The sequence below is a fragment of the Polypterus senegalus genome, chromosome 7 (assembly GCF_016835505.1).
Source record: "Polypterus senegalus isolate Bchr_013 chromosome 7, ASM1683550v1, whole genome shotgun sequence".
Taxonomy (NCBI): domain Eukaryota; kingdom Metazoa; phylum Chordata; class Cladistia; order Polypteriformes; family Polypteridae; genus Polypterus; species Polypterus senegalus.
In genome coordinates, this window is record NC_053160.1 from 119,612,311 (window position 1) to 119,630,731 (window position 18,421).

The following is an 18,421-nucleotide window of genomic DNA, read 5'->3' on the forward strand; positions in this document are numbered from 1 at the left end:
GATAGATAGATAGATAGATAGATAGATAGATAGATAGATAGATAGATAGATAGATAGATAGATAGATAGATAGATAGATAAGAACTTTATTTATCCAGAGGGAAATTCTTTTGTCATATACATGCTCAGTGCCAACAAGAGGAATAAAGATAAGGTAATAAAGAGTTAAGAAGATCAGTAGTACTAGTGCAAACAGAATAACTAAATAAACAGAGTAACAACATAACTCTCAACAAAATATCAAATAACTATAACTATAACTAATAGTTTGTATTATGGAGATGACAATTGCATGCTGCACTCCAGGTGTGCTCCCAACTAATGGCTTATAAAGCTTTAGCATGACCTCCTTCAACCTGTACTCTACACATTGTGTTATATAACCTAACACATTTGTCATCACTTCTGAGCACTGTGTCTGGATATGGCTAGTGCTAGTGACAAGTCCACTATGACTCCTGGGTCCTTCTCATAAGCAGTTCTTTCAACTTTCAGACCTCCCATTGTGTGTTCAAATATAGCATTTCTAGTTCCTGTGCTTCATACTTTATGTTTATTTATATTTACATTACATTTCATTTGGCCCTATTCTGCCAAGCATGTATGCTGTCCAAATCCCTCTTTAAAATATTATTCTAAAATGTCTACCATTCCATCTACTTTGGTAAACATGTACCAGGTTCTGCAAAAACTATAAAACATATCAGGATTACAAGTAAATGCCTGACAGTAGTCATTGTCTAACCCGCTTTGTCCTGAAAAGGGTCATGGGGGTTCTAGAGCCTGTCCCATCCAGAATAGGGAACAAGGTAAGAACACATCCTGAACAGGGTGCCCTGATAGTAGTTAAAAGCATAACATGACAACTAGTGTTTCTCTCTATCTTCTCAATGAGAATTCATGCAAAATAACTCCTTTTATTACCTTTTTTTATAATTCATAGGAAAACTAAAAAGACTACATCTTGCCTGAAGAAGGGGCCTGAGCTGCCTTGAAATCTTGCATATTGTAATCTTTTTAGTTAGCCAATAAAAAGTGTAATTTTGTTTGACTTCTCATTGCATCCATAATGGCTAACATGGTACAACATCCTATCTTTATCATCTTAAAACTCAAATAAAATTACATTACCTGCCATAGTTAGATGCTCATAGTTCAGTGCAAGAAAATGGTTGACAAGGACAAGGAAAACATGATGATTGAATCTTTTGTAGCCACGTCTTCACTGCCATTTCATTGGTTGTCATTTGTCATTTGAATATACTAAGGCCTACACAGTCATGTCCACATTCAACGCATGTATGGATGTACCACAGGTGTTAAGATCACATTATGATTCAGTCTGCTTCATTTAATTAGTTTTTTTCTGCATGTTATTAAATTTAATTTTTGTTTTCTGTACATTTTCATTTCATTATTATGGTGAGGTTATCACATTGCCTTTTGTATTTCTTTTCTATGGGTGCTGCTATTTTGTATGGTTGCCTGCATGAGCGCTTCCATTTTTATTGTGTGTGCATACTGTTCCATAGTCTAAAAATAAGAGTTTCCCAGTGGGAGATTTCACGTGAAAACCCTTCAATGTGGTTGCTCCCAGTAGTACAATTTTTAGAAAACATTATCACACAAATCAGCCATGTTGCTATGATGCTGCATAGTTGCTACACACCTTATTCCTACCCATGTGACCCATGACATCATATGTCATGATGATATGTTCAACCACTTAAGGCAGTGGTTCTCAACCTGTGGGGTGGACCCCCCTAGTGGGGCGTGGAGTAACAAAAAGGGGGGCACAAAGATGTGAAAAAAAGAAAACAAGAGTCAAAAATATGAAAAAAACATCTGTTGAAACCAAAACAAATTAACTTAAACTACATTCTGATACTAGAACAATAAATATAGAGTTAGATAAATGTCAATAAAAGTTAAGTAGGTATAATAAAATATGCATCTACATTTCAAAAAAATGTTAGGGGGGGCGCGATTAAAACTGTTATGAAAACTCGTGTCGCAAACACTTAAAGGTTGAGAAACACTCACTTAAGGAACAGACTCACAAGAGACTTGCACTCGATCATCTTCGAAGAACAACCTCAATGAGAAATGCAATGTAATTTAGTTTTGCTTAAAAGACAGAACAAATTTCTATGTAAAGAGACTCTTTGAAAAAGTAGGTACTTTTAACGTTATTAAATACACTTTGGATAAAGGTGTAAATAAAGCAAATTACTTCCTTACGAATAAGAACCATGCTACAAGAGGAACTTGGTGTCGAGCGACAGGAAAGAGGAGAGAAACAATTAAAAATAATCCCAGGCCATAGCACACATACATCAATTACTTTTCATATCAGATATGATTTATAGACATTTTTGCTACTCAAAAGTCATGAACTCTATATGACTTGGAACCCGATGGCTCCTCTTCATCACATTAACTTTTAGAACTCAATGCCTGTCTAAAACAACTCTATATTTCTACTTTTCTATGTTGGTTTTTCTCTAGGTGTTCTGGTGGGGCTTATTGCTGTCAATAATCTGGTTATAGATGAGTGACTGTGCCTTGTGATGGGCTGGCATACCAGTCAGTGTCGGTTCATGAATTAAACTTCAGCTTTAGTTCAATAACTGAATTAAGTGAGTTTAATACATGGATGTACTAGTTTACTAAATAGAGACATGTGAAATATTTATATCCCAATCAAACAAGATTTCAGACTGTTAACTAACCCCCAAGAACATCTCATATTTTATTACAAACATTGTATCCACTTTTTAATGTTTGCTCTTCTGGCTATGCTAAAGTGGAGGAAGACATTTAAGACCTTATCAAAATGAACATATTAGTGGCCATATGTGAAAAATCTGCTCCCATGTGCGTCTCATTTCAGAGGCAAGTCAAATTTGCTGAACATGAGATCCTTTATGATCAAACCAGTCCAGCGGGTGATGAAATACCCCCTGCTTTTACGAGAGCTTTGGAACTGCACTCCAGACAGCCATCCAGATATCAGACCTTTGGAAGAAGCCCTGAATGCTGTAAACATAATCAACAGCAACATCAACGAATTTAAAAGAGGAAAAGATCTTGGTAAGTGTGTGGGGAATAGAGAGAATACCTGGGGTGCCTGTCCATCACATTTGGAGGGTGTCTCAGGAGTTGCTTTCTGTAAATCTGATCACAGAGCATCATTTCCTAATTTCCACATAACTTAACTTTCAAGCATTTCTTTCTTTCAAAAGAACTAAAAGGCACAATAGAATTATAAACGAGTCAGGCTGGTCACTTTGCCCATAAACCAGCCATTTTATACTTTCAAATGAAGAGGGCTGTGTGATACTGCACAGCCATTGGTTGGAAAAAGAAGAGCCTGTTTCATAGGTAAATAGTCACTATTGTCTTTACCAAACTGCACATATTTATTAGACTATACTTAGACTATACCAGAAATAACTACAAAGTTCTGTAGAAATAAGTGTAATAGTTTTTGTGTGATGCTTGAACACATGGACAGACAGAAATTCAACTTTTTTATATTGTAAATATTATTATATTGTGGGCACATTCAGCCACCCTAACCCCAGAACACAGGTTCAACACACAACACCCGGTTTATTTACAGTTTTGTGTGCAGTACACCAACACAACACAGTGCCTTCTCTGCTGCCAGTCCATCCACCTCCACTTCCTCCTCAGGCTTCGTCTTCTTCCTCCCGACTGGCCATTGAATGGAGTGAGGCGGCTCCTATTATTCAAGTCCTGGGAGTGTTCCAAGTGGCTCTTCAGTATTACCTGGAATCACTCCCAGGTTTGCTGGAGGTCCTTAATTAGGGCTCTGCAGCTCCCCCTGGCGGTCCCCATGGAACGAAACAGGGTTGCACGAAACCAGCTCCAGGTATGCCCTGCAAGAATTTGTGGTGCCACAGCCACCCAGGAGGGCTGCCCTCTAGTGTCCCAGGGGAGGTATTGCCTCACCAACGCCTTCTCCCCTGGTCCTTCCACTCTGTTGGTGTCCCAGCCAGGTAGTCACATATCACTATATATATATATATACTGTATATATATATAAAGATATATATATATATATATATATATATATATATATATATATATATATATATATATAAAAGAACAAGATAAAGCATAAATAAAATGCCATTCCTTCCAAGCAATTTTAATAAGTCTCACTATTGACCTGTTGCTGCCATCTAGCGGATATCTAGTGCTATGAATTTGGTATTATTTTAGCTTTTGTAGATATTTGCATGGTGCTCTAACAGACAGATATACAGAAATTCAGTTTTAAGCATACAGTATAGGATAATCTCTATTTTATTGGTTTGGAAATCCCCCCGATGCTGAGATTTCTGTAATCTGTATTTTTGAGTTTAGATGCCTTAAAAATAAATTAGAAAGAGTAAATGTGCAAATCTTACAAAGTAAATGTAAAGCAGATATTTTATTGCTGTGTATATTCACCTATGTCTTTCATTAATCTGTTGGAAAAAGGCTCATTACTCTTTTGTATATCAAAACTGACACCGAGCATGTATAACTAGGAAAATGCCACAATTAATTACATAGGAATATGAATAAGATAGAAATTAACCTTTCATTAAGAAAGTTGTTGGTGCAGAAACAGGCCGCCCCATAGGTCACCCAGTTCCAAGTTCAGGACCTAATGGTGCCACACAGCTATGGTAATTTTAGTCTGTAATGAATTGAATATTATATTCATATTCCATTCTTTAAAAAAATGACAAATGGCAGCTTATACTGTGCTATGAAGAGACAAGAGGCTGGGGGAGGTAACAGCTTTAGACTGCTGCTTGCTTGCTGCTGTGCTGGTTATTTTATTACACTTCGTCTAAAAGCAGATTGCTTCTGAACAAGGAGCTATTATCTGTTATCGTCTGAGGTCACATGTTAATAATGGCATAAAAGAAGCAGCTGGCAAGCCATGAACAGAATGGCTTGTAAATCACTCTGAAAACAGGAAACATGCCTCACTATGTTCAGTTCACTTCCTTTTACATATCACTTCATATCTGAGAGTCAAATAATTTTCATTTTCATTCAAATAGGTTGAAATTAAAACAGTTAACAATTTTAGACACTATTTGCTTTATAAAAGCATTTTTTTTATATTTTTCCTAATATTGAATGTCTTTTAAATCTGTATATTTTGTATATAGATATTATACAGTCTAAATACAGCAATAGAGTGCATTAGAGTATATATACTGTAACAGAAATGTAATCCAAAGTAAGATTGTACAGAATATGAATCAGTGCATTCCAGCTACTGTTATACTGATTTTTATGGATCTCTTCAGTGAAGTGGACCTCCACCAAAATACAAGTGAATGAGCAATCAATCACCCCTCAACACAATTTAATTAAAAAAAAACCTTCTACCTGTAAAAAATGAAATCTTTCTTTCTTTCTCCCACTCCTGGTGAAATATGGAAGTGTCTTCAGACCAACAGCTGGTGGGACCGTGTTTCTTCTCTTCGGAGCTGTGTGGTCTCTGTGCATTTTTATAAAATGCTTTCAGTGAGACTTTATTTGTCTTCTCTACTGGCAGTCACAAAGATTCTCTGCCTTGTTTTGTGTCCCCATTTAAAGAGACAATTATTATTGTAGAATTTTGGGGAACAGAGGATTGTCCTGAGAGCAATGGATACAAAGCAGAAATCACTCACTCTGTCATGCTAATCTAATATACTCTGCACTTGGATAAAACTCACTGGTCAGTTACAAAATAAAGCAAGCGCAGGTATAGCAAGAGAGGAAATACAGCACTGTTGGTATTTTGAACAAACACATCAATGGATCCTCAAAGAGTCACAGAGCCTTCAGTAACCTAGAGCTTGAATCCCATTCTGCAGGTTCTACAACCACCTCTGATACTGGCGAGTCTGAATGTTAAAGAATTTTAACATTTCAACCTTCCTCCAATTCTAATAAAATACAGGAGCTAACAGGACACTCATGCATTATTGGCAGATTTACTTATCACCCAAACCTGTGGTCTTTTGTGATAAGGGAGATACCCAGCCATGCCACAAAGACAGAATGATATTGTGCAAGTTGAAAATGATTAGTGATCGTTAAGATGGCCATTTTCAGAAGATCTCAGCTTCACCATGATTTAGAATGAATCACAAGGGCAGTGTGGGCGGAGTGGTGGCTCTAAGGATAGGGATCTGTACTGGTAATAGGAAGGTTGCTGGTTCAAATCCTGTAAATGGCAGAAGTTAATCTACTCCATTGTGCCCTACAGCAAGTCCCTTAACAATTGCTCCATCCTGGGTATGACGTTAATCTGCATCCAGCCTTGCAAGTAAGCTCTCCAACATGCTGGGAAAAACCTGGGGGTTGGTGGCAGAATTGGTATTCCAGCCACCATAAAAAACTTCACACTGTTCCATTCCATCTGAACTAGTGTGGCGCTGCCTTGCCTGTCTTAATCTGGGATCTTGAGGTGGTTTGTCATGTGGTGGATGCAACAATGCGCTGTATCAGCGTATGCTCCTAACCCTCTCACAAGGGCATAGTAGAGCTTTGAAAGGCCAATTCTGGCCACAGCCTAATCATGCTGTCCATTAGCCTTCAGTTATTTGTAATTTTAACGAATCAAAAGTAGCAGATGTATGTGGTCCTAATGATAAGTTTTCAAAAAACTAATCCTTCATTTCAACAAAGAGACTAATATTAACTTCATCATAAGTTAATTCAATGTATTCTATCACTAAGACACAATACCAATGATACAAAGTTAACTACAGATGGAAGACCAGGTCATCTCTATACACCAGTTTTCTGCCACAGAGTAGTGGGAGTAGTATGATACCAACAACAATGAACAATTGAAACACAGAAATCATGCATCTTGAGCCTGGCATAGGTAGGAATAGCACAGAAAGTGAGGAGTGCAGAAACAAAAGAGTGAGAAAGCCTTTGCCAGAACATCTCAGGTTTCTCCAAGCTTTAAACAGCATAAACAATGCAATTAGGTGTTCTAGGTGTTTGATTTCAAGGCATTGCTTTGGTAATTAGCAGAATTTAGAAGATGATTCTGAAACAACAGTGACCCATTGTAGTGTGGACAGCTGCTAGGTTATTTGATAATAGTGCTAAATATTCAATGTCTTCACTTCACTTTCAACCTGGTTATCCTGCTAAGGATCACTGTTGCAACATGCTGAGGTGAGTTGACAAGCGCATCCCATCCACAGCAACCGTTCCCAGCAACAACTGAGGAATTCTTAGATGCCAGCTGAGGGATACAGTTCCTCCTATGTAAAATGTCTACATAAGGCAAAAACAGTTATATATATGTCTTCATAGCCATTTAAATCAGCAATCACAGTCAATCATTAATTATGGGTTGTATGTGCCTCACAATGGAGTAGGACTATTGGATTCTCAATCCATAGAAAGCTCACCATTATATGGTGACTAATTGAAACTTAGCACTGGCCCAAATGACCAAAACATGTGGCTATAAATGAGATAACACAACTGTAAACTCAATAATTTACCTCTGTCCCAAGGTACTTTGCTAGCAGGTACACTTAAGAGCATCCTTGAGTTACTCCCAACCATGACACTCCAGATAACGCCATCATTCCCCATGAAGGCATTGAAATCTCCCAGTAGAACTACAGAGTCAGTTCCTTGTAAGCACAGCATGAGAGTTGTTTGGCGTGTATATAACAGAAGTCTACGTTTTACTTTCTGCAAACTGTATAGACCGCCATTTCCCACGAGAACCATCCGTAACTATATGGCACCCAGCCAGATGCTTAGTAGTATTTGGGTCTTCTCCAATTGAGCAACTTCAGAATAAGAAAGTGACTGTCCTTGAACTGAGTGCCAATGCAGTGCATAAACATATGTCTGGCTATGTCTAGATGGTACTTTTCAACCTCCAGCATGAATTTCAATTACTTTCTTCCAGTAAAGTTACAATCCAAATCTTATGAGCTAGTTTTGATGGTGACAAGAATTGTGGCCTTGGCATTGTGTGGACCTTTTTGTGCCCCATAGGGCAGTGTTGTCTGGAAATGTTGTTCTTCCAATTGGGCTAACCAAAGCATATTAATATAAGAGGGTAGACCAACAAACAACTGTCCATAAATGATTTCCACAGTGGTTCTAATTACATAATAAACAGTTTCTCCCAGATAATAGATTCCAACACTCACTTTTGGAATCTAGCCTGTGAGTGATATTTACAAGCAAAGATTTGATTGAGTTCAGTCTAAAATAGACAGGTATAGCTGCAATCTGTGCTCACCACCCACAAGATGTAGAGTTAGGGTTGGGTGCAGTCCCAGATGCCCAGAGACTGATCAAGGTGTACTAAACATTTGGTGCTATATTGAGTTTATCACCAAAAATCCATCCCAGCACTAATGTATTATATATTATAATATTGTCCAATCTGCCAAATCCATTTCTGGGTTGTGTTGGGCTTAAATTTATCACTGTATTGTTAGTATGGAAGTTCATCGCCAGTCCATTGCAAGATCCTCATTCATGCAGACACACATTCATACATGAGGTCAATTTCTTACTACCAATAAACTAAAAAGTAATGGTATTGGGGTGTGATACAAAAAAACAGAGGACTTGGAGGAAAATAGACATGGAGAGACCTACAAACTCGCACAGTTAATAACAGATAAGTGATCTGATTCTAGGACTTTCCATTTATGAGGCAGCAGTGTTATCTATTGCGTTACCAAATCACCCCTATTATTTCATTATACTGTATACTGCAAAGGGTATAATATTGCAAGATCAAAGACACCCAGACGTGCACATGCAGCACATACAGAACATCTGTGTTTTGAGAGTTTTGAGGTAAGGAAGGCAAAAGTGTCAAGGTAAGGTAATTATACTCACTAATCATGGCATCAGAAAGGTGAGATGTGTTGCATGTGGATTAGCACATGCTTGTACGAATTTCACTGTACTGAAATGTGACTGCAATGACCATATATACAAGTAGTGAACACTTTTAATAGGTACAAATTGATATTACTGGGTAGAATTCCTCAGAACAAGCTGAATACTTTGAGGATTGTACTCAACGTGGTCCTGGACATGTTCATTGGGGAATTTGGTTCGTGCTGACTTAAATGGCATCATTCCGTTCATTAGGAGATTTAGTCTATGTATTAATATGGCAAACCTTTACACCACCTCATTCCAAATGTGCTCTATTGGACTAAAATCTGGTTTCAGCTTGTGATGATGTCTGCTTTGTGTCATGACATAATATCCTGCTGGAAATATCCATTTGTAAAAAGGGTAGACTTTGGCCATGACAGGATGGATAATGTCAGCAGTAATGTTAAGGTATTCAGATGATGCTCAGTTGGCATTGAAGACACCTAATAAGTGACCAGAAAACATTTCCCACACCATAAACACTAACAAATCCACCATATACTCATGATTAAAGCAGGATTGATCCATAGATTCATGCTAAATGCACCAAATTCTGAACCAACGATCATCAAGTTGTAACAGAAAGAGATTTGTTAAGTCAGATGGCATTTTCCTGATCTTTATTAATCTTGTTGCGGTGTTCATGAGCCCATTGTAGCCTCATCTTCCTGTTCTTTGTTGACAGAAGTGGAATACAGTGTGCTCCTCTACTGCTGGAAGCCATCTGCATCAAGGTCTAATAATAATGATGTGCAATTCCAGTAAGGGTGGAACCCTTCACTGAAATGCAGAGACAGTTTCTGGAGCTTTCTGTTTTTTCACTTGTAAAGATTACTCCCTTTTTCAGTGTTTTAGAACAATATCCATTGTCATTTTTCAGAAACCATGACTTTCTGTCCACTTCTCTTTTCTTGGAGTTTCTCTTTTACTTCCTCTTAGAACATATTTGTAAATACATTGATCAAAGCAGGATTTTTACACTTGCTGATCTCAACATACTTTGCAATTAGACCCAGTAATTCTGCATGGGAAGCTACATAGTTTGCCATCTCATTGGATTCTCTACCTTGTAGATAGATAGATAGATAGATAGATAGATAGATAGATAGATAGATAGATAGATAGATAGATAGATAGATAGATAGATAGAGGGCGAGTTCTACCACCAAACCTCACTGCTGATAGGCACTGTGCCTACTGTAATCTTTTTAGTTAATATAATTAATCATTCTGTGTTACTTAATTGCTATAACAATGTCAGATAATCTGAATTTGATTTGGTGAGGTTCAAATGAAATAAAGCATAAACACAAACATACAATATAAAGACAAGAGTAGGCATTATTTCCTAACAGCTCCAAAACAACCATTTCAACCAAGCACACAGTGACATATTCATTAAATTAGTGTAGACAGTTGAGATCTTTTCAAATTGTTGGACCTCATAGCTTGTGGTTAAGTATAGTATGTGTATCCAGCATACCTACTGTATGATATCTTCCCAATTTTGTGTTTCTTTACAGTGATGAAGTACAAGAAAAATGAAGAAGAAGGGAGACTGAGAAACAAAATTAACAAGTTTAGCTTTCATTCGCTCAGAAAGAAGTCAGACAGAGTGACTGGGCATATCAAACGCATCACAGGAAAGGAACCTCAGGTACATACAACTAATGTAATGAATGCGATGGGTAAAAATTTTGAATTTCCAGAACAGTCTTGTGGCTGATGAATTCTGTTCCAAACAGCCATTCTAGTTAAAAGAATTAAACTGCCTGTATAATTCAATGTTTTATTTTTGTGTTTCTGCTGTGGGTGACATGTACCCATCATTTCACCAATCTTTGCTTTATATGGTACTTTCAAAGTTGAAAATATTATACATACATAGTGTATGCATTAGTGTGTGCATTTCTGTTTCATAGTAGTATAAATGTGTGATTTATGAATAAGATTAGATTGTTAATGACAAATCTTATCTGTGAATATTTTTAAAGAAACTTTAAAGCTAAAGGGTCAATAAGTTCAACCAGAATTAATCAGTCAAATAATAAGTATTCCTATTCCTTCTTCCTTCTTAAAATCTTCTGATTTTTCCATTTTTTTTAATTACTAGGGGGCTCTGCCCCCTGTGCTATTCGCTCACCAACCCACAGGCGGGTGCAATGTGCTAGTGACTTTGTGGCTCTGCCGCTCGTGTATGTGGAAGCGAATATACATTTTATATAGATTGTTATTTTCATGGGAATTGTTACATATAAAAATAATAGAACTAACCATTTTACATTACAGCGAGTAATTAACCAACTTAAAAAACAGTAAAACATAATAAATTGAATGAAAATTATGTTTCATGTTGCGTTAGAGGTACAGTATTTGTTGCATTATATGTTTTCGTTCTGTTTGGCATGCACATTACCTAATGTGTCAGTGTGGAGTAGGCATATGTTTCTCTATGCAACATGCAAATACTTTTTTTAACTTAAACTTTTACTATAAAACTTATAGTAGTAAAAACAACATTTGAAATTCACTTTTTTTCAATATCGCATTGAATTTTGATTCCGTGTTTGGACTTAACATCGTGACGATGCAACGTATAACTGCCCGTGAGTGAATATCGTTTCTTTCTCTGTAACAAATAAACCGACTTTTTCGAATGTTTATCTCTGTAATTTGTTAATTGTCATAGCAAAAGCTATTCTAATGGGAAACTATAAACATTTTAATACAAATGGCATATCAAGATCTCCTTTTGTGTCTAATGTTATTCACGGAATATGTACTACATTACCTTTCTTGTCGCCTGTTAAAATTTTACATGTTAGAATGGTTCGACCAATTCTCAATACAACTAATCTTGTCCAATTGCATAGCCCATCACTCAAACATAAATTATGAAATAACATTGCAATACATCCTTCTTTCAACAGTAATTTGGCCGGTGGAAGACCGGACGGTGTTAACGGTTGTAGATATTCTACGGGATATTGTAAGTTGATGTTTTCATCTTCCGCACCATCACCACCAACTTTTTCAGCATAGTCAATTGATACACATTTAATTAATTTGCCCTGTAACCAATCGACAGTTTTATCATTATTTAATTTGACTTCATCGTTTCTCGGTGCTAGGATTGCATGTGTACTCATTTCTTCTGTTGATAAACCTTCAGGATAAAATTCTTCAATAAGATTTGGACATAATAAGTCTTCTTTTAATGGAAGCTTAAAGTGAGGAAAGCGTAAATATTTGTAATAGTTGAGAAGGCAAGAACTGTGTCTGACAAAGGCATTCACACAAATGAAACGTTAGAGGACCATGGCCATGGGCCGTGAACCAGAAATGGTTGAGAGGAGGTTGGGAACCCCTCTACCAACTCGAAAAAATCTTTTGGCAATAGTCTTGTCTCATCTCAAGATTTTCTTTTATAATAGAGAGATTTGCTTTTTAAAATTTATATGCATGAATATCCTTCAATTCATTCATTTGTTGAAGTTATTTCTTCAGTACAGAGTAGTGGGCAACTAGAGATTATAAGGCAAGATACCAGTCCATTGTAAAGTATGCCTTTTTACAAAGGGGTCTTACAGTATGATGGGCCTCATCCACACTGACTTAAATACCTAAACACACATAAATAGAGAAACATATGCCTACTCCACACTGACACATTAGGTAAGAATAGAAAGGCTAACAAAATGTTAGATTATATAGCAAGATGTGTAGAGTACAAGTCAAAGAACATTTTGCTCAACCACACTGGTTAGACCCCATCATGTGCAGCTTTGGTCTTAAGGCTATATAAAGACATAGACACACTAGAAAAGGTTCAGAAAGATGTGACTAGGCTGATTCCAGGCTACAGGGGATTATTTATGAGGAAAGGTTAAAAGAGCTGAATATTTTCAGTTTAAGCAAAAGAAGATTAAGAGATGACATGATTGAAGTGTTTAAAATTCTGAAGAGAATTAGTAAAGTGCACTGAAACTGCTATTTTAAAATGAGTTCATCAAGAACGCAGGGACACAGTTGGAAACTTGTTAAGGGTAAATTTTGCACAAAAACATTAGGACGTTTTTCTTTACACAGAGAACCATAGACAGCTGGAATAAGTTACCAAGCAATGTGTTAGACAGTAGAACTTTATGGTCCTTCAACATTAGACTTGATGTTATTTTAGAGGAATTAAGTGGATAGGAATAGAAAAGCTTTGTTGGGCTGAATAGCCTGTTCTCATCTAGATTGTTCTAATATTCTAATTACCAATCAAACCAACAGCACTTTTGTGGACTGCTGGGGGAAGCTTGCCACCATATGCAGTTATGTAAAAAAGAAAGTACACCATCTGACAGTTCACTGGCTTTATATATGAGGACATAAAAAAACAAACATCTTGTGTATACCATTTTCTAAAATTATTTAAAACTAACCTTAGGTGTAAAACATCGCACAACAGATTTCACCATGTCATTATTTATTTCACAAAAAATGGAAAAGCCATGTGTGAAAAACTAAGTACACCCCATGATTCAATAGCTTGTAGAACCACCTTTAGCAGCAATAATTTGAGGCAATCGTTTTCTATATGACTTTATCAGTCTCTCACATCATTATGGAGGAATTTTGCCTTGCTCTTATTTACAAGGTTGCTTCAGTTCTTTGAAGTTTGCAGCTATTTGATTATGCACAGCTAATTTAAGGTCTCACCACATTATTTCAGTTGGGTTAAGGTTAGCACTTTGACTGGGCCATAGCAGCACCTTTATTCTTTTCTTTTTCAGCCATTTTGTTGTAGATATGATGGTGTGCTTGCAGAGGCAGCCTTAGGAGTATGCGGGGCCTTGGGCGAGTGTCATATGCGGGGCCGAGAGCCATAAGTGTAGGCTATATACCGTACCACCATGCTCACGGGCTTGTCCGCCTCTAATGCTGTACACCTTATTATTGTTAAAAAACATGGTGCCTTATGTAGGTATCATTGGCCGTTTGATTACACTACGTATTGTAATTGTTCTTATATTGGGTAAGTGGCCTTTATCCAACTTAATTAATGATTGAGAAACATTTTCCATGCAACATTAACAAACTAGATAACAGTCGTTTCTGCCGAACCTGCTGGAGTCGGCAAATTTATTTAATTACGGAGAACCAGAACACTTGTAATAAAACGAACACTTACCAAACAGCTGCTTTGACAGTCACAGACGGAAGTCCACTTTTCTGGCTCTTCGCTGAGCAAAATCATTAATAAGATCCTCGTAGTCCAATGTTGAGGCAAGTTCCTTTTCGATTGACAAAATAGCTAAACTGCACAGTCTGTTTTGCGACATTGTTGATCGTAAATAATTTTTGATCAGTTTCAACTTTGAAAAGCTTCTTTCCACGCTCGCAACGGTCACAGGAATTGTGAATCTCCTATCGCGGGGCCTGGAGCAATTGCCCTAGTCGCCACCTCCAAAGGCCACCTCTGGTGCTTGGGTTCATTGAGCTGTAGCATGACCCAGTTCAAGCCAAGCTTTAGCTGTCAGACAGATGGCCTCACATTTGCCTCTAGAATACTTTGGTATACAGAGGAGTTCATGGTCAACTCAATGACTGCAAGGTGAACAGCTCCTGTGGCTGTAAAACAAGTTCAAATTGTCACTGCTCCACCACCATACTTGACAATTGGTATGAGGTGTTTGTGCTGATATGCTGTGTTTAGTTTTCGCCAAACATGGTGCTGTGCATTATAGCCAAACATCTCCATTTTGGTCTTTTCTGGCCAAAGGACATTGTTTCAGACGTCTTGGGGTTTGTTCAGATGCAACTTTGCAAACCTAAGCCATGCTTCCATGCCCTTTTTAGAGAGAAGAGGTTTTCTGCTTCAATCCTTCCAAACAAGCCATACTTGTTCAGTCTATTTCTAATTGTACTGGCATGCTAACTGAGGCCTGTAGAGTCTGAGATGTGGCTCTTGGGTTTTTTGCCATCTCTCTGAGCATTGCATGGTCTGACCTTGGGGTGAATTTGCTGGGATGTCCAGTCCTGTTGGTAAATGTCTTGAATGTTTTTCACTTGTGCATAAGCTTTGTCACTGTAGAATAATGGACTTCAAATTGTTTGGAAATGGCCTTAAAAGCTTTCCCAGATTGATGAGCAGCAACGATTGCTTCCCTAAGATCATCGCTGATGTTGTTTCTACTTAGCATTGTGTTAGCACACGCCTGAATGCTCCAGACCAGCAAACTTCCAAAGTGTCTGCCTTTATAGAGGTGGTCACACTTGCTGATGGTCAATTAATCAAGTGTATTCGATTAGCAGCATCTGACTGTTACATACCTTCTTAATTCCTATGGAAGCAGTAAGGGTGTACTGAATTGTTCACACAATGCTTCTGCATTTTTGCTTAGCTTTTGTTAAATAAATAATGACCCATGGCATGTGTTATTGTTCATCTGAGGTTGTATTTACCTAACTTTAAGACCTGCTGAGCACCAAATGATATCCTGATATGTAAAAGCTTGGAATTGATAGACAGTGTACTTTCTTTTTCACATGACTGTAGCAGTCCTACTAGGTTCAAATATCTGTTACTCCAGTTGGCTATGCTAGGGCCTTCAGCTGATTAAGTTTGCGTTGGTGGATGTTGACTATTTTATATCAGTTTTTTTATTTTTGCAATTCATTTTTATTTAATTTATCTCTATTGGCCCTTTGATAAAATGATTCAGCACTGGTTTCACTTTCTCATTGCGATGCTTCTGTTGTGAAATGGGCATGAAAAACTCAAGAAAACATTTATTTCAGAAATTTGCCATAATACAGAGTGATTCAAAAAGATCCATCCGATTTCAAAATGGTTGATTTCACCTGCAAATCATTACAGAACAATGCAGTGAATTGTAAATGGTTTAGGGGAGCATAAAGTTTATTATGTAATTTTACAAGTGCTCAATATGACCTCCTCAAGGTCCAAGGACAACATCAACGTGATAGTCCAATTCATTCCATACTCGATTGAGCGCAAAACGCTTTCTGCTCAGGGGTCGCCATCTCCTCACAGACTGAAGGTAGTCTCATCTTCCGGTGACAGTGAGAAACTCCATGGCCCCCTACTTCAATTGGTATGTGACTGGTTCCAAGGCGCCTTATGGTTGTAAAAATATGCCACTTTGAAATTGGATGAATCTTTTTGAATCACCCTGTATAAAGTAATAACAAGCAGGCTGTCTTTGCTTTTATTATTATTATCAAATTCTTTTAAAACATTACTATTATGATAATATTTTCCTTCTCTTGCCTGAGCTCTTCAAAGTTCTTACTAAAATCATATTTTCTCTTTGGATTTCACACATTCCAAAAAATATGTTCTTACTTGTTTTTGTCCTTATCCTGTCTTGTTATGTTTGCCTTATTTGCACTGTCTCTGCCCTCTCCCTTGTTGTGATTTTGATACGTCTAGGCATTTGTCTATTTTGACATCACCCTTCAAGATTTTTTCAATAAAAGGTGCTATATAAAAAGAACAGAATAAAGAAAAATGTGCTCAGCACCGCCTCAGTGTATACGCTTAATCCATTCTTCCCTCACAGCCACTGCCTTCATTAAAAGCCCAGGACTCGGAGCTTTTGTGTACATGTGGGGGTGTACGTGTCTTTTAATGAAATGAGCATCCGAAATCAAAGGACGGAGTCAGAAGGGCAAAAAACAATATGAAGCTTGAATAATGAATTCCTTCTATTTATTGCAGCAGGCTTTTCAAAGTCAGCAGGGTGAGCTGCAGCTACAAAACAGCAGAATGCCCTGAAAGTTTAATGATGCCTTACACCTAGAGGAGCAGTTATGATCATAATGCCACCTGCCAGGGATGGGCATCAAACACCTAGAAATATGCACTCAGCGGTTCAAGTCATGATACCTTATAGAGACCATTTTAGCCATTTAAAAAAGTAAGGATATAATGTTAGCAGTTCTAGTCTCTGAGGCTTAACAACAGGAACGTCAGAGGCTGTTGTGTAAAAATATAATAGTAGACTACAGTGTGTGGAAATGTCTGACGTTTTATTCTTTTTAGTCCAGTGCAAAAACGGATATTCTGAGACCCTGAACTAGAATAAATAAGTTCAAAAACTGGATGGATGGTTGGACATCAATGGGCATCTAGTGGTCATAATTGAGGGAGAGATGGATGTTCTCTAGATCAGGGGTGCCCAACTCCAGTCCTGAAGGGCTGCAGTGGCTGCTGGTTTTCATTCTAACCCTTTTCTTAATTAGTGACATGTTTTTGCTGCTAATTAACTTCTTTTGAATTAATTTTAATTGACTGACTCTTGAAGATGCAGACCCCATACGTGTTTCTTTTTCCTTAATTAGCAGCCAAACAATAATGAGATACAAAAGAAGCCAAAACATGACCAGCAAACTGTGTCCATCATACAATATCTAAAATTAAAGAAAGATGAAGGTCTCAGGAATGCTGATCTGCTCATGTCCCCAAGACATTTTAAAAGTACTCTTTAAAAAGAGAAAAATCAACCATTTCGGAAATGTATGCTATTGCACAATGAGAGCAGCAACAAGCCATGTAATTAAAGAACGGGTTTAATTAACGATAAGACTCTGCGCCTAATTAAGCAACTGTTTGAAGTGAAATTGGTTGGAGTTTGAGGTCCTGACTTAGTTGGTCTTCTGTTGGCTCACTCACTTCATATTTCATTACAGATTGGGTGCTATTTAAGGAAAGAAATGAAACAATTCAGAGGAACGATGAAAAAATTCAGGGGAACAAATCTTAAAACACAAGTCGATTACAATTAACTCAAAATAAGTTAATTAGCAGCAGAAACAGGTCACTAATTAAAAAAAAGGGTTAGAATGAAAACCTGCGGCCACGTATCTCCATGAGCATCCAGGAATGGAGTTGGGGACCCCTGCTCTAGATTAACCTCTGCATCTTACAGTATTATCATCTCATTATAAGTGCTTTTGCACTGTTAAGCTTTTTGAATCTAGTTTAGAGTGGCACAGTTGCCCAGTTGTAGCCCTGCTGCCTTGCAATAGGGAGACCAGGGTTCATGTCCTGGGTCCTCCCTGCATGGAGTTTGCATGTTCTCCCCATGTCTGCATGGGTTTGCTTTGGTTGCCTCTCACATCCCAAGCACATGCATGTTAGGTGAATTGGTGATCCTAAATTGGCCAAAGCGTGTGTGTGTGTGTGTGTGTCCACCCTGTGATGGACTGGTGCCTGTCCAGGGTTTGTTCTTGCCTTGTGCCTCATGCTAGCTGGGATAGGCTCCAGCAGGCCCCCATGACTCTATTCAGGACCAAGAGATAGAGGAGAGGTTGGGAGCATGCACTGATATTGTGCTTTTCTGCACCCACCTCATGATCCCAAATTAGGACCCAAGCGCAACTGTACAACGGGTGACACCTCAGTACGACTAAGCGGGTTAGAAAGTGACTGACTGACTGC

The 18,421-nt window shown here is 37.8% G+C and overlaps 1 protein-coding gene across 2 annotated transcripts in view; it reads left to right on the forward strand.

Moving 5' to 3' along the window:
• arhgef38 (Rho guanine nucleotide exchange factor (GEF) 38) overlaps positions 1-18,421 on the forward strand; it is a 112,992-nt gene that overhangs the window by 43,055 nt on the left and 51,516 nt on the right. For both annotated transcript variants that reach the window (XM_039759192.1, XM_039759193.1), the window contains exons 6-7: positions 2,894-3,093; positions 10,491-10,624. In XM_039759192.1, coding sequence (XP_039615126.1) covers positions 2,894-3,093; positions 10,491-10,624 — 334 coding nt within the window. The remainder of the gene's footprint in view (positions 1-2,893; positions 3,094-10,490; positions 10,625-18,421) is intronic.